At 33.4% G+C, this 24,500-nt stretch overlaps 1 protein-coding gene across 6 annotated transcripts; it reads right to left on the minus strand.

Moving 5' to 3' along the window:
- Positions 1 to 1,398: 1,398 nt before the first annotated feature.
- Positions 1,399 to 23,883, minus strand: LOC310732706 (uncharacterized protein). 6 transcript variants are annotated; one of them, XM_083553320.1, is made up of 61 exons: positions 23,575 to 23,883; positions 21,859 to 21,913; positions 21,569 to 21,660; positions 21,248 to 21,446; positions 21,062 to 21,175; positions 20,834 to 20,941; positions 18,636 to 18,724; positions 18,354 to 18,543; positions 18,029 to 18,142; positions 17,821 to 17,934; positions 17,640 to 17,728; positions 17,178 to 17,376; positions 16,978 to 17,091; positions 16,762 to 16,875; positions 16,597 to 16,685; positions 16,288 to 16,486; positions 16,092 to 16,205; positions 15,411 to 15,524; positions 15,128 to 15,216; positions 14,953 to 14,989; positions 14,727 to 14,840; positions 14,453 to 14,541; positions 14,130 to 14,328; positions 13,928 to 14,041; positions 13,723 to 13,824; positions 13,429 to 13,517; positions 13,244 to 13,280; positions 13,017 to 13,130; positions 12,744 to 12,832; positions 12,334 to 12,532; positions 12,139 to 12,252; positions 11,937 to 12,038; positions 11,648 to 11,736; positions 11,471 to 11,507; positions 11,246 to 11,359; positions 11,014 to 11,102; positions 10,604 to 10,802; positions 10,409 to 10,522; positions 10,203 to 10,316; positions 9,920 to 10,008; positions 9,744 to 9,780; positions 9,519 to 9,632; positions 9,287 to 9,375; positions 8,877 to 9,075; positions 8,682 to 8,795; positions 8,480 to 8,581; positions 8,245 to 8,333; positions 8,068 to 8,104; positions 7,843 to 7,956; positions 7,611 to 7,699; positions 7,201 to 7,399; positions 7,005 to 7,118; positions 5,002 to 5,091; positions 3,873 to 3,961; positions 3,597 to 3,780; positions 3,349 to 3,462; positions 3,116 to 3,229; positions 2,859 to 2,947; positions 2,500 to 2,698; positions 1,936 to 2,049; positions 1,399 to 1,800 (listed from the first exon to the last, which is right to left on the minus strand). In XM_083553320.1, exons 1-61 carry the CDS (start codon positions 23,610 to 23,612, stop codon positions 1,690 to 1,692), a joined length of 6,879 nt encoding a protein of 2,292 aa, XP_083409446.1. In that variant the 5' UTR covers positions 23,613 to 23,883; the 3' UTR covers positions 1,399 to 1,689. The 6 variants fall into 6 exon arrangements, with proteins under 6 accessions (XP_083409446.1, XP_083409445.1, XP_083409447.1 ...); XM_083553319.1 differs by having other exon boundaries at positions 21,859 to 21,916; XM_083553321.1 differs by lacking the exons at positions 7,005 to 7,118; positions 7,201 to 7,399; positions 7,611 to 7,699; positions 7,843 to 7,956 and adding exons at positions 5,329 to 5,442; positions 5,531 to 5,723; positions 5,938 to 6,026; positions 6,213 to 6,326 and having other exon boundaries at positions 21,859 to 21,916; positions 23,575 to 23,882.
- Positions 23,884 to 24,500: the final 617 nt, after the last annotated feature.

Genomic DNA, 24,500 nt, shown 5'->3' on the forward strand with positions numbered 1-24,500 from the left:
AGGTCAGGTGATTGACTGGGCCATTCAAGCAACTTGATTTTCTTTCTTTGAAACCACTTCATTGTTTCCTTGGCCTTGTGTTTGGGATCATTGTCTTGCTGAAATGTCCACCCTCTTTTCATTTTCAGCTTTCTGGTAGATGGCAGCAGATCTTTATCCAGAATGTTCCTGTACATTTCTCCATTCATCCTGCCTTCAATAATATGAAGTCTGCCAGTACCCCTTGCTGAAAAGCAGCCCCAAACCATGATGCTTCCACCCCTAAACTTAACTGTTGGTATGGTGTTCTTGGGGTGGTGGGCAGTGTCATTTCTTCTCCAAACATGGTGTGTAGAATGACTGCCAAAAAGTTCAATTTTGCTTTTATCTGACCATTCTATAGTCTCCCAATAAAACAAAGGCTTCTCCAAATGCTCTTTCGCAAACTTTAACCGAGCCTCAACATGCTTTTTGTTCAGCAATGGAGTCTTGCGTGGTAAACGTGCATGGATGCCATGGCGGTTCAGTGCATTGCTTATAGTTTTCTTTGAAACAACAGTACCTGCTGATGCAAGGTCTTCCTGACGTTCTGCCTGAGTGGTTCTTGGCTCTTGGCGAACTCTCCTGATTATTCTTTGGACTCCTCGGACAGGGATCTTACGTGAAGCACCTGATCGTGGCCGGTTTATGGTGAACTGATGCTCTTTTCATTTCTAGATAATGGCCCACACAGTGCTCACAGGAACATTCAGCATTCTGGAAATGCGCCTATAACCATTCCATCAAAATGCTTTTTAACGATAAGATTACAAAGATCCTGAGAGAGTTCTTTGCTTTTACCCATCATGAAGTCTTTCCAGTGTGCCTCCTGGGTAATGAGAAGGCCATCAATTTAAAGGCCATCAATTAGGCTAAAGCAGCTGATATCAATTAGTACTGATAGGGGGCAGGGCTTCTCTCTCAATACTGACAGATTTCAGGTGATCTCCTGGCTTTCTATGCCATTTTACACCTTGTCATCTTCATGTGTTCAATACTTATTCCCTGTGCCATTTCACTTTATTTATTATGACTCAACTTGTATACTTAAATGTTCTGATTTCTTTATATGAATTCAATATTTGGCTTGATGGCTACATCTGGTGGAAATTTTGTGTCAATAGCCCACTTAGAAATCCCCTTACTGATAAAAATGCTGATGTGTCAAATACTTATTTTTCCCTGCTGTAATTATAACTGAGTAACTATATGTATTAACTTTTACTTTAACTGGCAGTACCTGAGATGTAGTTAAATGATTTATTTATGGAGAAAAGTTAAATTAGCTCTTAACATTTGGTACTGTAATTAAAACTTATAATGTATGTGGACTTGGTTTTATTCATCAGTGGAAGAAATATTATGCAATGCAGACACATGCAAACTTAATTTTTTAAATACATTTTATACATTAATCATGCTTAATCTAATGGTTTTCTAATGTTATTTAATGCAATGATTAAGGTAAAAATTACTTCAGATTGTTCCTAATACATAATTAAATGAATATATGCAGAACACCACTATTTAAATTCTTCAAAAAATTTTAAGGTACAATTAAGAAAAATAAAGACAAAATTAAATGCTAGACCATATAATGATTGGACTAATACAAAACAAAAATTCAGCACAGTTATGAAAACTTTCATAGATTTCATTATAATTTTTGAATTAAGAATCTCCAAGTGCCTTGATCATCTGATGGGATGAGTATCTCCAGGACGAGCTCCGCATGCCTGTGATTTCATTATTTTCTATGATGAAGGAAAATGTGCTCCAGGCCTGGTTAGAAATAAATACTCAAATAAATAAGCATATATACTGTATATGAAACAGTTAAATCATTTTGGCAGAAAATAGTTATACAAACTTGCATGAAGCACATTATTAAAAAAAACAACAACAACTATAACTTGCCTCAATAAAGCCAATGAAATTGATGGAAACATCTCCAAAAATGCTGAGCGTAGAAATGTTCTCTAATGGAATCCGATGTTTAAATGTGCAAAGTTCCAAACCATTCACATAGACCTGCATAGATATAAGAACCTGGTGTTTTATTTTTGTTTATTAAAAATATTGTAACTGTATCTGTGTGACAACCTGGGAAAACGATTCAAATCATTTATCCAATATTTACAGTAGCTTGTCTTGAATTTGAAATTGCTTTTTTTCACACATATCTTAACAATGAGTAAATATATACTCTTACTTAAAGGCTAAAGGGTACTTTCAAGTTCTAAGTAGTTCAGATAATTTGTAAATCAGTTAATATTTAATAACTATATCATTAGTTCAGTTTTAATAAATCCAGTGTCTTAAGTGATCTATTAATGATCTCAATGCGTTTATCATTGCATTGTTAAAGTATCTTAATCATGTGAATTTTTTATTTTTTTGGACTCATCCACAGCAATATCCGATTAGTTTCCCCAGACTGCTATATATTAAATTTATGATACATTCATTTAGGGTAAATACCTCATAACCTTCTGATTTAATGACAACAAACATATTAAAGGAAGCTCCTTTGGTGAAAAGTTTGTCAGAAACTAATTCCTCAGTCTCCCAGCTACTGTCTCTGAAACTGTTAAGTGCCACATAATGGCCAAATTTGGGGTTAATGTGAAAAGCGATGTCATCACCATCAGATTCACCAGTTTGGAAATTTATTGTAAACCTGTAAAATATAAAGTAAAAAAGAAAATGTAAATAAAATGTTTTTACTTCAGGAATCAAAGAGCATACATTCTTGATCAGTGCTTCTTTTATCCGTAGCTTCAGTACGATATAGAGGATACATTTTTTAACTATTATATTATAGTAAAATGCGGGCATACGTATTGGCATCTGCAGGAAGAGCCCCTTGAAACAAGACAGCCATATTCGGTCTTGCCTTTCCTGGGATCATTCCTACATAAGGAAGGGTCTAGTGCAGAGAAAAGTGAAGATTCGGGTGATGTAAAAGAATAATCACAGAGTAAGCAAAAAATATTACAATTCCAATTATTTTCTTTTAATTCAAATGAAAGTTTTGTGGCTTTGACGTCCTCTCAAATTTTACATCTTATCATCAGTCAAATGCTGTTTGACTTACAGGGTTGCTGACTGGATGTGAAACCTCTGGTGGGATTGATATTGGTTTCCAGTATGGTTTTTCCAAGCTTGTGATTTTAATATTTTCCAAAACCATAGAAGAACTGCTCCAGTTCTAATAGAATAATTAGGACATTAACAGTTCCAGTTAAAGTCTCCAGTTGGATGACACTTCAATAAAATAATTTCTTAAATAAGAATTTAACAGTTTATAAAGGAATGTGTATGGCTTACATCAATAAAACCAATGAAGTTGACAAAAACATCCCCACGAATGCCAAGTGAAGAGATGGTTTCTAAAGGCATGCGATGCTTGAACATACAATACTGCAGGCCATTTACATAGACCTAAAAAAATAGACATTATTTTGTTATTTTGTCATTCATCCATCCATCCATCCATCCATCCATCCATCCATCCATCCATCCATCCATCCATCCATACATCCATACATCCATAAATTCATATAATGGATACATACCTCATAACCTTCTACTTTAATAACAACAAACAAATTGAAGGTTGCTCCCTTGTCTGAAGCAAAATCTTCCCTCTCCCAACTATCATTTCTAAGACTGCTTAGCACCAGAAAACGAACAATTTGTGGATTGATGTTAAAAGCAAAATCATCAGAAGACTGGTGTGTTCGGAAGTTAATTTCAAACCTGAGAAGAAAAGAACAGTGAAAAGTGATTTTTTTCTACAAACAGTTCTATGCCCACACATTTATTTATTCCTTACTCGGATGAAGCCTTACTCATTAGATTCTGCAAAAATTTTCCCATAAATGAGTACAGCCATATCTGCTTTTATTCCACCTGGGATGGTGCCCACAAATGGAAGTGCCTGGAAAAATTTAATATAAAAACGAAATGTATGCAAATTTGTATGCAGAGATGTAAGTTTAGACATTTGATAAGATGTATGTTGATGTACAGCATGTTTGCTAAAAATTAAAAATTAATGCTACCATTAGGGGTCACCTCTCCAGACCATTCGTCTCCATACTACTTTGTCCTCTACATCTGCTTCTTTCAAACCAACTACCTGCATGTCTTCCCTCATCACATCCAAAAACCTCCTCCCTGGCCTTCCTGGCAGCCCCATCCTCAGCATTCGTCTACTTATATACCCCATGTCCATCCTTTGCACATGTCCAAACTATCTCAATCACTCTCCCTCACCTTGTCTCCAAAATGTCCTACATGCGCTGTCCCTCTAAAACACTAATTTCTAATCCTGTCTATTCTCGTCGCTCCCAATGAAAATCTCAGCATTTTTAACTCTGCCTCCTGCCTTTTTGTCAAGCCTTTTTGTCATACAACATAGCAGGTCTCACCACAGTCCAGATCTTATCTCCACCCACTCCACCCAGCCTGCACTCTTTTTCTCACTTCTCTAACACACTCTCCATTATTTTGCACTGTTGACCCCAGGTACCTAAACTTATCCACCTTCACCACCTCTTCTCCCTGCAACCGCACCACTCCACTGCCCTCCCTCTTATTCACACACATGTACTCTGTTTTACTCCTACTGACTTTGATTTACCTTCTCTCCGGCATGTACCTCCACCTCTCCAGGCTCTTCTCAACCTGCTCCCTACTCTCACCACAAATCACAATATTATCCGCAAACACTATAGTCAATAGAGACTCCTGTCTAACCTCGTCCGTCAACCTGTCCATCAACACTGCAAACAGGAAAGGGCTTAGAGACGATCCTTAATGCAGTCCCACCTCCACCAAAAAAACAAGTTTGTCGTTCCTACTGAACACTTCACTGCTGTCACACTGTCCTTATACAGTACATGTCCTAAGTAGCTTAAGTAAATATGCTTCTGAAAAAAAAAAAAGATTAACCAATTCAACTAAAATTTTGCTTACAAGCTTGTCTGATGTAATGGGAACGAGTGTCATAGAAGGGCTTGCAGTGATTTCCTTATTTTTCAGTGCCAAGGAAGATATGCTCCATTTCTGTCAGTGAAATATAATAATTTAACATATTTAAATAATTGATTAAATTACAAATGTATTGAAAAAGTCCTTCTAATAATGAGAACGGGAATTTTGGACTTCCAATAGGTTTAATAATAATAATAATAATAATAATAATAATAATAATAATAATAATAATAATAATAATAATAATAATAATAATAATAATAAGAGGAGAAGAAGAAGAAGAAGAAGAAAAAAAAGAATTGTACTTACTTCAACAAATCCAATATAGTTGATTGTAACATCACCAGAAATATCAAGTGTAGAAACGTCCTCTACAGGAAAGCGGTGATTAAATGTAAACTGTCGCAAACCGTTCACAAAGACCTGCAGGATCAAAGCAAATTTTGGTGTTTGACCAACATAAGAATTAGATTCTTGTGTTCATGTCTGCTTGCTGATTTAGGAAACATACCTCATATCCCTCTGAACTGATGACGATGAACATATTCAAGGCTGCTTCTTTAGAAAAGGCTGTGATAGAAGCATGTTCCTCTTCCTCCCAACTACCATTTCTAAAGCTGTTTAGCACGACTACATCACCAATTCGAGGGTTGATGTGGAAAGCGATGTCATCACTTTCACCCGTCTTAAAATTTATTGTGAATCTAAACAAAACAAAATTAAAAACAATATAAAATTTTTTGCTCAACATTTTGCTCAAAATATGTGCTCCATGATGAATAGTTTTCAAATTCAGTGCAGCACAAAAAAGTCGTGATCATGACCACTGATTTTCTTTCTTCAAATATTACTCTCAGATGTACTTTTCCTGTCTGATTTGTTTAAAGTTAAGCAATTGATAGAAACATGTAAACGTACTCTTTGGCATCTGCTGGAAGATCTCCTTGGAAGACTACAGCCATATCTGTCTTTAACCCTTCTTGGATTACACCTACATATGGAAGTTCCTGTGAGGAAAAGACAAACACAATAGCTCTTCTAATGGGAATTAAAATATTTTATTCATCCCCTAGGCAAATTGTTTAAAGACAAAGAATTAATCACCCTACAGCAAATAGTTTTTGGAACAGAAAACACTTTTAATTTCAGTACGTTGTGACAGTCATGTGTACTGCATTTCCAGTGTAACTCACAGGTTTGCTGACTGGATGTGAAATTTCTGATGGGATGTCTATCAGGCTCTCAATGGTAAATGACACGTCTACGATTTCTTTACTTTCTGTTACTATGGAGGATTCACTCGAGATCTGACAAAGAAATAAAGATATTAAATGTCAACAGTTAAGTTAAGTATCCCAATTGTGTTCAGAAATTCAATTCTGCATGTCTCAGTGTTAAAACCAAATTATGAAACAGTTTCACCTACTTCACATCCACGAATGGTAGTTTCGAAATTTACAGCACTGTTAAAGAAAAAATTTAATGTTTGTGATGAACTACTTTTTTGATTGTTTGTTCAAAGTAATATCAACTTACATTTTAAATTCATGAGTTTTTTAGCATGAAGGAAATAGAAAATGTAAATCATACTCAGTGGCATCTTCAGGATGAACCACTTCAAAGTTTACATCAATGTCTTTCTTTATTTCTTCTGACGTGACAGCTTCATCTGGAAGATCCTGTGAAGAGCAAAAATGTGCACAACAAGTCTTTTGCTTTAAAATAATAACAGATATAAAATACCATTTAGTGAGGTAATATTAATATCTAAATGTTTTCATGGCTACTTACTGGCTGTGAAATCTCATATGGGACATTGATTACACTCTCGGAAGTAATAGACACGTCTTGAATTTCATTCAGTTTTACAAACATTGAGGATTCACTCCAGGTCTTAAAGATAGAATGAATGATTTTTATTATCAAAAGTTAATTTCTCAAAGCCTCATTAATCCAATTCTTAACAAAACGGTAGTCACACTTACTTCAACAAATCCAAAGTATTTGATTGTAACATCTCCAGAAATATCAAGTGTAGAAACGTCCTCTACAGGAAAGCGGTGCTTAAATGTAAACTGTCGCAAACCGTTCACAAAGACCTGCAGGATTAAAGCAAATTTTGGTTATATTGTTATAGGTTTTTTTTGTGTTCATGTCTGCTTGCTGATTTAGGAAACATACCTCATATCCCTCTGAGCTGATGACAATGAACATATTAAAGGCTGCTTCTTTAGAAAAGGCTGTGATAGAAGCATGTTCCTCTTCCTCCCAACTACCATTTCTTAAGCTGTTTAGCACGACTACATCACCAATTCGAGGGTTGATGTGAAAAGCGATGTCATCCCCCTCACTCTCACCCCCCTTGAAATCTATTGTAAATCTAAGATAAACAAAATTTAAAACAATATACAAGAGAAAATACTTTTAGTTCAAAATATGTGCTCAATGATGAATAGTTTTCAAATTCAGTGCAGCACAAAAAAGTCGTGATCATCACCACTGATTTTCTTTCTTCAAATATTACTCTCAGATGTACTTTTCCTGTCTGATTTGTTTAAAGTTAAGCAATTGATAGAAACATGTAAACGTACTCTTTGGCATCTGCTGGAAGATCTCCTTGAAAGACTACAGCCATATCTGTCTTTAATCCTTCCAGGATTACACCTACATATGGAAGTTCCTGTGAAGAAAAAACATACACATTTGTTCATCTTATGGGCAAAAAGTTACATCTCCTATAGCAAATAGTTTTTGGAAAAGAAAACACTTTTAATTTCAGTACGTTGTGACAGTAATTTGTACTGCATTTCCAGTGTAACTCACAGGTTTGCTGACTGGATGTGAAATTTCTGATGAGATGTCTATCAGGCTCTCAATGGTAAATGACATGTCTACGATTTCTTTATTTTCTATTACTATGCAGGATTCAGTTGAGTTCTGATAAAAAGTAAAGATATTTAATATCAACAGTTAAGTAGATCAAAGTTGTGCAGAAATTAATTTCTCCATGTCTCAGTATTACAACCAAATAAAAACAGTTTCACCTACTTCAGTTCCATGTTCAGTAAGTTTGATGTCCATTGCACTGTTAAACAAAAAAATATCATGTTTGTGATAAAATATCTTTTTTATATTTTTTGTTTATTTGTTTTACTAACATCATGTTTCATGAAACATTCATGAGATTTTTACAGGTTAAAGTTAATAGAAATTTTTAAATCATACTCAGTGGAATCTTCTAGATGAACCACTTCAAAATTGACATCAATGTCTGTTTTTATTTCTTTTGAGATTACACCTTCATCTGGAAGTTCCTGTGAAGAGCAAAAGTTGAGAAAAAAATGTGCACAACAGGTCTTCTGCTTTTAAATAAGAAAAAAAAAAAAAAATAAATAAATATATATATATATATAATTTTGTGGTGTAATATTAAAAACTAAATGCTTTAATGGGTACTTACTGGAAGTGAAATCTCTGATGAGACGTCTGTTACACTCTCGGAAGTAATAAACACGTCTTGAATTTCATTCAGTTTCACAAACATTGAGGATTCACTCCAGTTCTTAAAAATAGAATTAATGATTTTCATGACAAACTTATCAAAAGTTAATTTCTCAATGCCTCATTAATCCTATTGCTATGAAAACAGTAGTCACACTTACTTCAACAAATCCAAAGTAGTTGATTGTAACATCTCCAGAAATATCAAGTGTAGAAACGTCCTCTACAGTTAAGCGGTGCTTGAATGTAAACTGTCGCAAACCGTTCACAAAGACCTGCAGGATTAAAGCAAATTTTGGTTATATTGTTAAAGGTTTTTTTGTGTTCATGTCTGCTTGCTGATTTAGGAAACATACCTCATATCCCTCTGAACTGATGATTATGAACATATTCAAGGCTGCTTCTTTAGAAAAGGCTGTGATAGAAGCATGTTCCTCTTCCTCCCAACTACCATTTCTAAAGCTGTTTAGCACGACTACATCACCAATTCGAGGGTTGATGTGAAAAGCGATGTCATCCCCCTCACTCTCACCCCTCTTGAAATTTATTGTGAATCTAAGAAAAACAAAATTTAAAACAATATACAAGAGAAAATACTTTTAGTTCAAAATATGTGCTCAATGATGAATAGTTTTCAAATTCAGTGCAGCACAAAAAAGTCGTGATCATCACCACTGATTTTCTTTCTTCAAATATTACTCTCAGATGTAATTTTCCTGTCTGATTTGTTTAAAGTTAAGCAATTGATAGAAACATGTAAACGTACTCTTTGGCATCTGCTGGAAGATCTCCTTGAAAGACTACAGCCATATCTGTCTTTAATCCTTCCAGGATTACACCTACATATGGAAGTTCCTGTGAAGAAAAAACATACACATTTGTTCATCTTATGGGCAAAAAGTTACATCTCCTATAGCAAATAGTTTTTGGAAAAGAAAACACTTTTAATTTCAGTACGTTGTGACAGTAATTTGTACTGCATTTCCAGTGTAACTCACAGGTTTGCTGACTGGATGTGAAATTTCTGATGAGATGTCTATCAGGCTCTCAATGGTAAATGACATGTCTACGATTTCTTTATTTTCTATTACTATGCAGGATTCAGTTGAGTTCTGATAAAAAGTAAAGATATTTAATATCAACAGTTAAGTAGATCAAAGTTGTGCAGAAATTAATTTTTCCATGTCTCAGTATTACAACCAAATAAAAACAGTTTCACCTACTTCAGTTCCATGTTCAGTAAGTTTGATGTCCATTGCACTGTTAAACAAAAAATATCATGTTTGTGATAAAATATCTTTTTTATATTTTTTGTTTATTTGTTTTACTAACATCATGTTTCATGTAACATTTATGAGATTTTTTCAGGTTGAAGTTAATAGAAATTTTTAAATCATACTCAGTGGAATCTTCTAGATGAACCACTTCAAAATTGACATCAATGTCTGTTTTTCTTTCTTTTGAGATTACACCTTCATCTGGAAGTTCCTGTGAAGAGTAAAAGTTTGCACAATAAATCTTCTGCTGTCAGCTAAAGTGGTACAAACTGGTATTTAAAATATACAGCATTATTTTTCATTAACTTTTAGAAGTATGACATTATATTTCAAATGTTTTACTGTAGAACAATAGCTACAATAGATTGTGACAGTCATGTGCAAGGACTTTTCAATGTAACTCACAGGTTTGCTGATTGTCTGTGAAATCTCACATGGGACATCGATTACACTCTCGGAAGTAATAGACACGTCTTGAATTTCATTCAGTTTCACAAACATTGAGGATTCACTCCAGTTCTTAAAGATAAAATTAATGATTTTTATTATCAAAAGTTGATTTCTCAATGCTTCATTAACCCAATTGCTAAGAAAACAGTAGTCAAAATTACTTCAACAAATCCAAAGTAGTTGATTGTAACATCTCCAGAAATATCAAGTGTAGAAACGTCCTCTACAGTTAAGCGGTGCTTGAATGTAAACTGTCGCAAACCGTTCACAAAGACCTGCAGGATTAAAGCAAATTTTGGTGTCAATGTTATAGTTTTTTTTGTGTTCATGTCTGCTTGCTGATTTAGGAAACATACCTCATATCCCTCTGAGCTGATGACAATGAACATATTCAAGGCTGCTTCTTTAGAAAAGGCTGTGATAGAAGCATGTTCCTCTTCCTCCCAACTACCATTTCTAAAGCTGTTTAGCACGACTACATCACCAATTCGAGGGTTGATGTGAAAAGCGATGTCATCTCCTTCACTCTCACCCCTCTTGAAATTTATTGTGAATCTAAGAAAAACAAAATTTAAAACAATATACAAGAGAAAATACTTTTAGTTCAAAATATGTGCTCAATGATGAATAGTTTTCAAATTCAGTGCAGCACAAAAAAGTCATGATCATCACCACTGATTTTCTTTCTTCAAATATTACTCTCAGATGTAATTTTCCTGTCTGATTTGTTTAAAGTTAAGCAATTGATAGAAACATGTAAACGTACTCTTTGGCATCTGCTGGAAGATCTCCTTGAAAGACTACAGCCATATCTGTCTTTAATCCTTCCAGGATTACACCTACATATGGAAGTTCCTGTGAAGAAAAAACATACACATTTGTTCATCTTATGGGCAAAAAGTTACATCTCCTATAGCAAATAGTTTTTGGAAAAGAAAACACTTTTAATTTCAGTACGTTGTGACAGTAATTTGTACTGCATTTCCAGTGTAACTCACAGGTTTGCTGACTGGATGTGAAATTTCTGATGAGATGTCTATCAGGCTCTCAATGGTAAATGACATGTCTACGATTTCTTTATTTTCTATTACTATGCAGGATTCAGTTGAGTTCTGATAAAAAGTAAAGATATTTAATATCAACAGTTAAGTAGATCAAAGTTGTGCAGAAATTAATTTCTCCATGTCTCAGTATTACAACCAAATAAAAACAGTTTCACCTACTTCAGTTCCATGTTCAGTAAGTTTGATGTCCATTGCACTGTTAAACAAAAAAATATCATGTTTGTGATAAAATATCTTTTTTATATTTTTTGTTTATTTGTTTTACTAACATCATGTTTCATGAAACATTCATGAGATTTTTACAGGTTAAAGTTAATAGAAATTTTTAAATCATACTCAGTGGAATCTTCTAGATGAACCACTTCAAAATTGACATCAATGTCTGTTTTTATTTCTTTTGAGATTACACCATCATCTGGAAGTTCCTGTGAAGAGCAAAAGTTGAGAAAAAAATGTGCACAACAGGTCTTCTGCTTTTAAATAAGAACAAAAAAAAAAAAAAAATATATATATATATATATATATATATATATATATATATATATATATATATATATATATATATATATATATATATAATTTTGTGGTGTAATATTAAAAACTAAATGCTTTAATGGGTACTTACTGGAAGTGAAATCTCTGATGAGACGTCTGTTACACTCTCGGAAGTAATAGACACGTCTTGAATTTCATTCAGTTTCACAAACATTGAGGATTCACTCCAGTTCTTAAAAATAGAATTAATGATTTTCATGACAAACTTATCAAAAGTTAATTTCTCAATGCCTCATTAATCCTATTGCTATGAAAACAGTAGTCACACTTACTTCAACAAATCCAAAGTAGTTGATTGTAACATCTCCAGAAATATCAAGTGTAGAAACGTCCTCTACAGTTAAGCGGTGCTTGAATGTAAACTGTCGCAAACCGTTCACAAAGACCTGCAGGATTAAAGCAAATTTTGGTTATATTGTTAAAGGTTTTTTTGTGTTCATGTCTGCTTGCTGATTTAGGAAACATACCTCATATCCCTCTGAACTGATGATTATGAACATATTCAAGGCTGCTTCTTTAGAAAAGGCTGTGATAGAAGCATGTTCCTCTTCCTCCCAACTACCATTTCTAAAGCTGTTTAGCACGACTACATCACCAATTCGAGGGTTGATGTGAAAAGCGATGTCATCCCCTTCACTCTCACCCCTCTTGAAATTTATTGTGAATCTAAGAAAAACAAAATTTAAAACAATATACAAGAGAAAATACTTTTAGTTCAAAATATGTGCTCAATGATGAATAGTTTTCAAATTCAGTGCAGCACAAAAAAGTCGTGATCATCACCACTGATTTTCTTTCTTCAAATATTACTCTCAGATGTAATTTTCCTGTCTGATTTGTTTAAAGTTAAGCAATTGATAGAAACATGTAAACGTACTCTTTGGCATCTGCTGGAAGATCTCCTTGAAAGACTACAGCCATATCTGTCTTTAACCCTTCTTGGATTACACCTACATATGGAAGTTCCTGTAAAGAACAATAATTACACATTTGGTCTTTTTATAGGCAAAGAGTTACTAACTAAGTTCATGATTATATACTTTTTAAATCTCGGTTTATCATCTTATAGCATATCATTATTATACAGATAAACCTTTAGATTTCAGTATTTAGTGTCAGTCATGTGTACTGCAGTTCCAGTGTAACTCACAGGTTTGCTGACTGGATGTGAAATTTCTGACGGGATGTCTATCAGGCTCTCAATGGTAAATGACACGTCTACGATTTCTTTACTTTCTGTTACAATGGAGGATTCATTTGAGATCTGACAAAGAAATAAAAAATATTGTATATCAACAGTTAAGTAGATCAAAGTTGTGCAGAAATAAATCTCTCCATGTCTCAGTGTTACAATCAAATAAAAACAGTTTCACTTACTTCAGTTCCATGTTCAGTAAGTTTGATGTCCATTGCACTGTTAAACAACAAATATCATGTTTGTGATAAAATGTCATATATATATATATATTATTTTTTTATTATTATTTTTACTAACATCATGTTACATGTAACATTCATTAAATTTTTTCAGGTTGAAGTTAATAGAAATTTTTAAATCATACTCAGTGGAATCTTCTAGATGAACCACTTCAAAATTTACATCAACGTCTGTCTTTATTTCTTTTGAGATTACACCATCATCTGGAAGTTCCTGTGAAGAGCAAAAGTTGAACAAAGTGTACAACAGGTCTTCTGCTTTTAAATAAGAACAAAAAAAAAAAAAAAAAAAAAAATATATATATATATATATATATATATATATATATATATATATATATATATATATATATATATATATATATATATACAATTTAGTGGTGTAAAATTAAAAACTAAACGCTTTAATGGGTACTTACTGGAAGTGAAATCTCTGATGGGACGTCTGTTCCACTCTCGGAAGTAATAGACATGTCTTGAATTTCATTCAGTTTAACAAACATTGAGGATTCACTCCAGTTCTTAAAGATATAATGAATAATTTTTATTATGACAAACTTATCAAAAGGTAATTTCTCAATGCCTCATTAATCCTTTTGCTATGAAATCAGTAGTCACACTTACTTCAACAAATCCAAAGTAGTTGATTGTAACATCACCAGAAATATCAAGTGTAGAAACGTCCTCTACAGGAAAGCGGTGATTAAATGTAAACTGTCGCAAACCGTTCACAAAGACCTGCAGGATCAAAGCATATTTTGGTGTTTGACCAACATAAGAATTAGATTTTTGTGTTCATGTCTGCTTGCTGATTTAGGAAACATACCTCATATCCCTCTGAACTGATGATTATGAACATATTCAAGGCTGCTTCTTTAGAAAAGGCTGTGATAGAAGCATGTTCCTCTTCCTCCCAACTACCATTTCTAAAGCTGTTTAGCACGACTACATCACCAATTCGAGGGTTGATGTGGAAAGCGATGTCATCCCCCTCACTCTCACCCCTCTTGAAATTTATTGTGAACCTGAAATGAAAAGCCGAGCAAACAAACAAAGATATGCGCTTTATGGTTCAATGGTTTACAAATTCAGTGCAGCACAAAAATGTCATACTCAAGTTAAGCAACTGATAGAAACATGTAAACATACTCTTTGGCATTTGCTGCAAGATCCCCTTGAAAGACTACAGCCATATCTGTCTTTAATCCTTCTTGGATTACACCTACATATGGAAGTTCCTGTGAGGAAAAATTATTACATAATTGGTCTTTTTATAGGCAAAGAGTTACTAACTAAGATCATGATTATATACTTTTTAAATCTCTGGTTAATCATCTTATAGCATATCATTATTAAACAGATAAACCTTTTAATTTTAGTATTTAGTGACAACCATGTGTACTGCATTTCCAGTGTAACTCACAGGTTTGCTGACTGGATGTGAAATTTCTGACGGGATGTCTATCAGGCTCTCAATAGTAAATGACACGTCTACAATTCCTTTACTTTCTGTTACTATGGAGGATTCACTCGAGATCTGACAAAAAAATAAAGATATTAAGTGTCAACAATTAAGTAGATCAAAGTTGTGCAAAAATAAATGTCTTCATGTCTCAGTATTACAACCAAATAAAAACAGTTTCACTTACTTCAGTTTCATGTTCAGTAACTTTGATGTCCATTGCACTGTTAAACAAAAGATTTCATGTTTGTAATAAAATATATATATATTTTTTTTATTTTTTTTTATACTAACATCATGTAACATGTAACATTCATGAGATTTTTTTCAGGTTAAAGTTATTAGAAATTTTTAAATCATACTCAGTGGAATCTTCTAGATGAACCACTTCAAAATTTACATCAATGTCTGTCTTTCTTTCTTTTGAGATTACACCATCATCTGGAAGTTCCTGTGAAGAGAAAAAGTTTGCACAATAAATCTTCTGCTGTCAGCTAAAGTGGTACAAACTGATATTTAAAATTTACAGCATTATTTTTTATTAACTTTTAGAGGTATAACATTGTATTCCAAATGTTTTACAATAGAACAATAGCTACAATAGATTGTGACAGTCATGCATAAGGAATTTCTAATGTAACTCACAGGTTTGCTGATTGTCTGTGAAATCTCACATGGGACATCTTTTACACTCTTGAAATTAATAGACACGTCTTGGATTTCATTCAGTTTCACAAACATTGAGGATTCACTCCAGTTCTTAAAGATCGAAAGAATGATTTTTAAATCATTAAACCTAATAAATGATGATAATTAAAATGTCATGAGCTTTGATATGTGGTTGCCATTTTATGATTGGTTGGGATTTTTAAGCTTTTTCTACTAATTTCCCACCTAGTTTGCAAACAATCAAGACTTAAGAAGAAAAAGCTTTCTAGGTTGAGATTGCTGACTATAAAACTGTTCAATTCCTTGGTTCTAGCGTTTTATTTACTAAGGGCCATAAATTAGATGCTCCTCAGAAGTTGTGTTATGTAGTATACTGAGTGTTCTAACAGTCAGGTGATTGTGCTTAAAGATCTACTATTGAAAAGCCTTTAACACAACTTGGACACCACTTCTAATTAAATAAGCTAGCAACCTGAGTGGAATGATCTACAGATCAGGAGACTTATGAATGAGAAATAATTGTAATAGCAAACAATTGTAAATATGGACCAAAGAGTATTTTTTTTTACCAAATGTGCCTTATGAGGCGGACGTTTTATGCTATTTAGAAATTATTTTGCATAAAACCCATTTGTTAAAGAGAAAAGTTTTACTCACTTCAATCAAACCAAAATAGTTAATGGTAACATCTCCACGAATACCAAATGTAGAAACTTTCTTTACAGGAATTCGATGTTTGAATGTACAATATTGCAAGTTGTTGACATATACCTGTAAGAGCAGGGTGAAATTTGTGATGTATGAGTTCAGATTGTAAATGTTTTATTTTCTGCTTGGAATTTAAGTATCCTACCTCGTAGCCAAACGAGGTGATAACAACAACCAAATCAAAGGATGCTCCTTTAGTGAAGGGATTGTCAGTTGCATATTCCTCAGTCTCCCAGCTGCCATTTATGAAGCTGTTTAGGGCCAAAGATTTACCAATTCGGGAACTGATGTGAAAAGCAATGTCATCGTTACCAGAGTCTCCTGTCAGAAGATTTATCTCAAAGCTGCGAATAGAATTAGAAATGGTCATAGAAATATTTGGGGAAAAAAACACTATACGAACTCAAACCATCAATAAGGCATTCAATAGCAAAATATATTTTTTTTACAATACCTTTTGCCATATTTGGATACAGCCCCATGGAACAGAACAGCCATATCTGATTTTATATCTTCTTTAATGGTACCCATATAAGGCAGTGCCTAAGGAGAGCAATATAATGGTGTGTTTTTGTTCAGATGGCCTTACTATTTAAATGGTTCTTGGAATTTTACTCACTGGCTGAATGACTGGATGTGAAACCTCTGACAGAATGGACAGCTGTTTTGACAACAAGCTCCTACGTTCTGTGACTTTTGATTGGTCCATACATAAAGGTGATCTACTCCAGTTCTGATTAAAATGAGCATATAATACATGATCATCAGTGAAACAGTTTCCTTGGAAATGTTTTAATCCAACAGAATAAAATGAATAATATCAACGAAGACTTACGTCAATGAAACCATAAATGGCAATCGAAATATCTCCAAAAATGGCAAGGGTAGAAATGTTCTCTAAAGGAACGCGGTGCTTAAATGTACAAAGATGCACACCATTCACATGGACCTGCAAAAGCATGGTAAATTTGTTTTCATTTATTTATATGATTTGTATTTTTAATATTCATCTACATATTAGTTTAAGAAACACACCTCATAGTCCTCAGAATTGATGGTGACAAACATGTTGAAAGCTGCTCCTTTGGTGAAGGGTTTATCAGGTACAGTTTCCTTCTTTTCCCAGCTGCCATTTCTGAAGCTATTCAGGTGGACATATTGACCAATACGAGGGCTGAAGTGGAAAGCGATGTCATCGCTATCAGACTGCCCAGTTTGGAAATTTATTGCAAACCTACAAAGGGACAGAGGAACATAAGAAAAATGTAATGTATTTATATTATCTGTGGTTGATACACATATATATGGGGTGTAACGGTGCACAAAATTCAAAATTTCAGTACGTACCTCGGTTTTTAAGTCTTTTTTCTTCATGTTTATTAATAATAATTGTTTAAAAAATGCACTCCAGGTGCAAGGTGGAGAGAGAGAGAGAGAGAGAGAGAGAGAGAGAGAGAGAGAGAGAGAGAGAGAGAGAGAGAGAGAGAGAGAGTATACCTTTTGGCATGTGCAGGAAGAGTGCCTTGAAAGAATACAGCCATATCTGATTTGATGCCCCCTTTAATTGTACCCACATAGGGAAGTGTCTATGAAGCAGAACAATATGACTGATCAGTTTTTAATAATGTTGCAAAGAAAAAAATATCCATAGAGAGCTGCCATGTGCTTTACAACTCACAGGAAGGATGACTGGATGTGAAACCTCTGATAGGATGGGTAGCATGCTCGAAAATGAGATGTCCATGCCTGTGATTTTTAAAAGGTCCATAAAGGTAAAGGATTTGCTCCAGTTCTGAAAAAACAATCAGTATATTAAAATAGATCTTTAACAAACTAATTAACAAGAAATTATTTTTAAAATATTAACAAGAAATGCTGTTACTTACATTAATGAAACCATAGACGGGGATTGTAACATCTCCATAAATGCTAATTGTTGAAACATTCTCTAGAGGAATGCGATGTCTAAACATACACTGCTGCAAGCCATTCACATACACCTGGAATTCACAGTACAATCATTTCAATTATTGTTAGGATTTTATATATTGTCTTCTTCTACTTATTATTATTATTATTAGTAGTATTAGTGGTAGTAGAAGTATTAGTAGTAGAGGTAGTAATAATACAATTATTATTCTTATTTATATAATTAGACAATTTCAAAGCAAAATTTTGCAAATTATGTAAAAAAAAAAAGAACCCACATACCTCATAACCTTCTGAAGTAATGAAAACAAACATATAGAAAGCTGCTCCTTTGGTAAAGATTTCATCCGGGACACATTCCTCCTTCTCCCAAAGCCCATTTCTGAAGCTGTTCAGGTGGACATTTTGCCCAATGTGAGGGTTGAAGTGAAATGCGATGTCATCACTATCAGTCTGTAAATTTATCTCAAACCTGTGAAAAATAAATAATACAAACGTGTATACTTTTTATACATAAATGTAACTGGTATTTGGGCTTTCTTTAACAGTAACGTGATAACATACTCTTTTGGATGTGCAGGAAGAACTCCTTGGAAAAATATCGCCATCTCAGGTTTTAGCTTGTCCCTGATTTTACCCACATGTGGAAGTACCTACAGAGAGCACATACAACATGGACATTCTAGGTTTTACCCAAAATCCAAAAATCATTAAACATGAACGTGATTAAAGATGTGAGTGAACAAATATGTAAGTGAATATAAAGACTAATGCTAATCTAAATGCCATAAAAGAGAAAATATTTAGGGACTTTTCTCAATATAGACCAAATGATTTAAGTCTCTCTTTATTTTCACATAAGTACAGTTTCTGCTCTTTTTCCTACCAAACTGTGGAACTGTGGCTCTAAACATTTATATCTTAAGATTTACATACAATCCAATATTTTATTTTGTACATGGAATTCAATGTGTTATTGTGCATAAGCTTCAAATGTCAGCAGGTTTTAAAATAAGTTTATATATGCATCAGTGGGAACAAGTTAAAAAAATCACACCTCTTTTAAAACATTTCACCAATGCAACATAGTGTATTAAGTGATATCCTGCTTTGACTTATGCCACACATTAAAACTTGAAATCTCAGACCACTTCAAACTCTATGTGGTCCAGATGTATATTAACACCCCTACTAAACCTCACCAGAGCCCTTCTTAGTTCAGTAAATTCTAGTAATATGACTAAAACAGTACTTTTCTTCAAGCAAATGCTTATGTTTCATGATTTATGAATCCATGCAATTTACTATATGTCATCCAATTTCACTGTATTTAAGCTACATGACAAAATCTTTCACTACAAAATGACAAATAAATTTTTCAAGGAATTTGCTAAAATGTACTGAATATTGTTACTCATACGGTTCTTTCTACTAAAGTATGTAGTATTATTATTAGCACTAATACATGTATAGTTACTACAAACAGATATTCTGTCATTTAACTAAAATAAATACAAAAATGTCACTGAGCTAAAGGCCATTAGTGCACACAACACACATTATTGGTGCAGACCACATCCTTAACGAAATTACATAATGAGTGACTGAGGGACTTAAAAATCCTGGAGATCTCAAACCTAGTGAGCAGGAGTAATTGATCAGTAACAAGGTGCCAGAAAGGTGTTATGTGCAGAAAGTGTCACTGTAGGTGTAGAAAGGGAGAGAGAGGTGGGAATTTTTAGCAAGTAACCTAGAAGTATGTAGAGTTGTAGGCATGAATTTTCTCCCAAATTTCAGCTGTTTCAAAAATCTATTTTTTAAGAAAATATAAGTTTTTCGCTTAGATAAACTGCCTGTCAAAAGTTTGGAAACGCCTAGATAAAAGTTTAGAAACTTGGTAAAAGGCAAAAACATTCAAGAATTAGATATTGAATGAATGGAAGAATGGTCTGTGGACAGAAACATCCAAAATGGACATTATGTACGATGGAGAACAGGAGAAGATGTTAGCAGACCTGCCTCACACTTACAGACAAAGATGGAGGTGAAAGTGCAATGGTTTGGGGTTGTTTTAAAGCAGGGAAGTTAGAAACGTATGCTGGGTAAAAGAAATCCTGAACCAACATGGCTATCATTCAAAATCTCAAAAACATGCAATTCCGTCTGGACTGCGGCTAATCGAAACCAACTTTACCAGGCAAAAAGACACTGACAATGTATACGTTTGTAAGCCTTATTTAGAGAGCAAACAGTCAGCTGGAATGTTATCTATCACAGAATGGCCTGCCCAGTCACTAAATCTTATTGCATCTTGCATATTTTAACTGCTCTGAGATAAACCACCGTCTTACAGATGAGATGATGAGATGATTACAAGGTCAGGAAAAAATTTCCAACCAGCAAAGAAAACTTTCTTCAAGTTTTACAAGTGTTTAAATGTTAAATGTTAAATGTTTAAAGAAACAAACTGCTTGGATGTGTTATTAAGCTGTTGAACCTTTGTTCATTTCTACATTTGTTTGGTAAAAGTAAATCTTCATACCATTAAATTAACTAGATTGTTACATATAAGCAAAATGAAACAAAAATGATAAAAGTCTAGGTGTTTCCAAAATTTTGACAAGCACTGTAACATCTTTGTATGTACTGTATGTATGTAAGATTGCATATTAAACACCTTATGACTTCATTTGTCTTATGTTACTTATGTGCTATGGGCAAATTCATAAAGATTCATGTCCATTATGTGCTGTTTTACTCACAGGCTGAATGACTTGATGAGACACCTCTGAAGGGATTGGTAACATGTTCGACAATGAGCTCACTGTGCTTGTAATTGCTTGCTCTGTAAAGAAAGATCTTCTCCAGTTCTAACAGCAAAATAAAAATATTATAAACATTCTCAGTACATCAGCTTGACCCTAAAATCCACATCCAGAGCCACATTAAAAGATAAATATATAAAGAAGTAGCAATTTTTTTATACTTACTTCGCATAAACCAAAAAACTCAATGTTAACATCTCCACAAATGGCGAGTGTAGTAACTTTCTCTAAAGGAATGCGATGCTGGAACGTGGACTGTTTTAAGTCATTCACATAAACCTGGAAAGGAAAACTCTATGAGTTTATGCAACATGTATAACAAATATTAGAGAATTCAGTCATTGAACACACCTCATAACCATCTGCCTTAATGGCAATGAACATATTGAAGGCTGCTCCTCTGGTAAAGGACTCATCAGGGACACTTTCCTTCACCTCCCAGTTTCCATTTTGGAAGCTGTTCAAATATACATATTCACCGATCAGGGGATTGAAGTGAAATGCGATGTCATCAAATTTATTCTGGCCTGTTTGGAAATTGATTGAAAACCTGTTGGAAATAAAAAAACAGAAAAAAAAAACCCATGAAAAAAGTCAAACAAAAATAACACCTAAAATTAACATTAAAACATGTATTATTAGTGGTATGTAAAAGAGAAATAAAAATCATACTGTTTGCCATTATCAGGAACAGCCCCTTGAACATAAAGAGCCATTCCTGGTTTTAATCCCTCAGATATAATTGGTCCAACATAAGGAATTATCTGTAGCACAAAAATACATTATTTGTTTACGATAAAATAATGCAATCGATTTCACATACAGTACATATACTTTAGAATAGTCTAATAGAAACAAAAGCACATTTATAATCATTGTAAGATGGACACAAAAAAAGGTTGAAACACTAATATGACATCCACATTCAATCAAACATTGCAAATTCACCTAAATAAACTTACTGGATTGGAGATTTGCTGGTGTCCAGAGTGGAAGCAGGTGTTGGAACAGAACCAGCTGCTTGGAGAAACAACAGATCTCATAAAACTCATGATTGCAAAAATGCAGTATACACAAACAGAAATGCTCCAGTGTGTAGGTAAGGTTTTCTAATGTACACTATAATATAGTGGAAGCTTTATAAGGATGGGGTGGGACTGCTCTTGTCCTCAAGGAATTTTCCAACCGTTAGAGAATAGTTTTGCCCTCTGGCACTAAACTGACAAAACAGAATTAAGAAATTGGTATATATTTCACACAAACTTGAAAAAAAAAAATAATGTTATGCAATATGTATGGGAATACAGTTCTTAGAAGTATTCAAGCTCATACTGGACAATCATCAATCAACCATCAGTGTTGTCACCCAAGCAGCACTCATTTTTAACCATGTAAGCAATTTTATTTGTAGAAGATTTGGGATCATGAGAAAGTTGGTCACTCACATAGCCAAACATTTTTTTAGAGTAGGTCAGAGCTAATTTGTCAAGAATTACTTCATCTGCTGTGTAGACTTTAATTGAACCTGATGCCACAGCTTTCCATCCAAACCACAAAAGGAAAAGTATTATAGTGTAGAATCATTAGAACTATAGAAGCACATCTACCATATCTTTATGTTTTAAAAAAAATCACAAGAATTAGGGTTAGCCTATTTAAAAGTAAACACTTTTATATAAATCTGAAAAAAGTGATTATTTAATTATTGTGTTTACTGTTGAATTTCAGGTATGATAATGCAGATCACGCTTGTATGAGTAGGTATTGTATGTGTAATCAATAGGATGTCTGCTTGCAACTGTCCTTTTCATCGTTACCTTAAAAAAATGGTTATTTATTCATCAAAAATATATTTTATATTAGCTGCCTGCTGCACATACTGTAAGAGTTTAATGAGACGATGCCCTTCATCACTTTGCTCATGGATGACCAACATATTTAGTCATTTTACTATAATGTGTAAACTGAGTTTCTAACCTTTTCTAAATAAATAAATTTTAATTTATGTATGGTATGTTTTATGTAATTTACTATCAAACCTCCTTAAGAAACTGTAATATCCAAAACCCCAGTGAAATGTTTTATTTAATATGAATTAATATAAAGCTTTGATATTCAAATGCTTCTTTCATCCAGTTTCTCAGAAAACTACTTAAACAAGAAAATGAATCTTTATGGCAGCCAGAGGCAAAAACATACTGCAAGATCCATGCTACATTTGTTATTGCTCTTGCTATAACTTCATCCATGCACTTTATATCTCTTTTTGTAGATGGAATTTTATATATTTGGTGAATAATTATGTAGCATAATACTCTGTGCTATAACAATCAGCTTACTATTAAAACTCCTGTTTATTTGCACTTTTTGCATTGTAAAGGTTTGTGTCTGGTAACCTATTTGTTTATTCATAATATTTCTTTCTTTTTTTTTTTTTCAAATGCTACATTAACATTGATATATTATAATGCAATGTCTACAATTAAAACTCAGAAGGTACCTGCAGCATATCTTTAAAAAATGCAGATATAACCTATTAATAGTCCATGCAGATAAAGCTTTAGTTAGAAATAAAAATAAAAACGATGCTAATATATAGAATGTGCTTGATCATTAGTAGCTCACATGATTATAATATGTCTGTAGATTATACTTGTGATAGGACCTCAGAAACTTACCGAAAGTCCCTTAAATTGTGGATTCTCTGCAAGTCCATGGCATGCAATCCCAATCAAATCCTTTTCAGTTCCAGACTGTAGGACTATCAAATGTGCAAAATCCAAAACATGTGCATGCATTCATATTTAAGACACATGATGACAAAAAAAAGGCTGTTTTCTTTTTTATTATCTTTTCTTTGAAATTATATAATAGCTGAATCTTTGTGATGCAAATGTAAAGATGCCACGTTTATAGAAATGCCAGTTTGGTTTTTCGATTTTTGTTTGGAAAATGATTTCCACTGAATAAATGTCAGTATCCAATGACATGAAGATGAGAAGAATGCTAGCTCTTGTATGCAAAAGACTCGATGTCATCAAAAGGTAGAGGGAGGGAGAAAAGATCAAAGCAATACACCAGCACTTTAATTTACATTTCAAGGTGACTAAAAAGTAACAAGTTGTCAATTTACATTTATATTTACATCTGTAAAAGCTACTTATTATCTCCATGCTTGGGAAAACAGTACAGCTCATATAAAATCATTAATAAGGGCTGGCTTTCGGAAGGTTCTAAAAGGCTACTGTTTTGCTTATGTTTAGCTTATAGCTAAAACCACTTACCAGAATTGACTAATAAACACTTCAGAGTTTTTTTGTCATTTTATTCTTATCAAGTTGTACTAAAAGCAAATGTGAATAAAATATGCATGACTAAAAAGTCACTTGAATGGAAGAGAGCCAGGTGTGGCAAAAAAAGGATTTGCTTTCAGTAAAGGTCAATTTACAAGCAACTGCACACTAATAAAGAGTTTTGATCCATACTGCTTCTTCATCTTGAAGCAACATAGCAGGGTTGATTTAATGTGGTGTTCAATTATGCCAGAAAGAATAAAAAGTATATTTTTGTCTTTTGACATTCCTTTATGTTTCATGTCTATAGT

This window comes from Silurus aristotelis, assembly GCF_946808225.1.
Source record: "Silurus aristotelis genome assembly, chromosome: 10".
Lineage (NCBI taxonomy): Eukaryota > Metazoa > Chordata > Actinopteri > Siluriformes > Siluridae > Silurus > Silurus aristotelis.

Excerpts from the sequence above, each read along its gene's own strand:
- LOC310732706 (XM_083553319.1), bottom strand. The coding sequence starts at position 23,612 with ATGGACTTGCAGAGAATCCACAATTTAAGGGACTTTCG. Across the intron at positions 17,377-17,639 it reads CTTCCTGCACATGCCAAAAG|GTTTGCAATAAATTTCCAAA; the intron begins GTATACTCTCTC and ends GTCCCTTTGTAG. Across the intron at positions 8,105-8,244 it reads CATCTAGAAGATTCCACTGA|TGCAATGGACATCAAACTTA; the intron begins GTATGATTTAAA and ends TTTGTTTAACAG.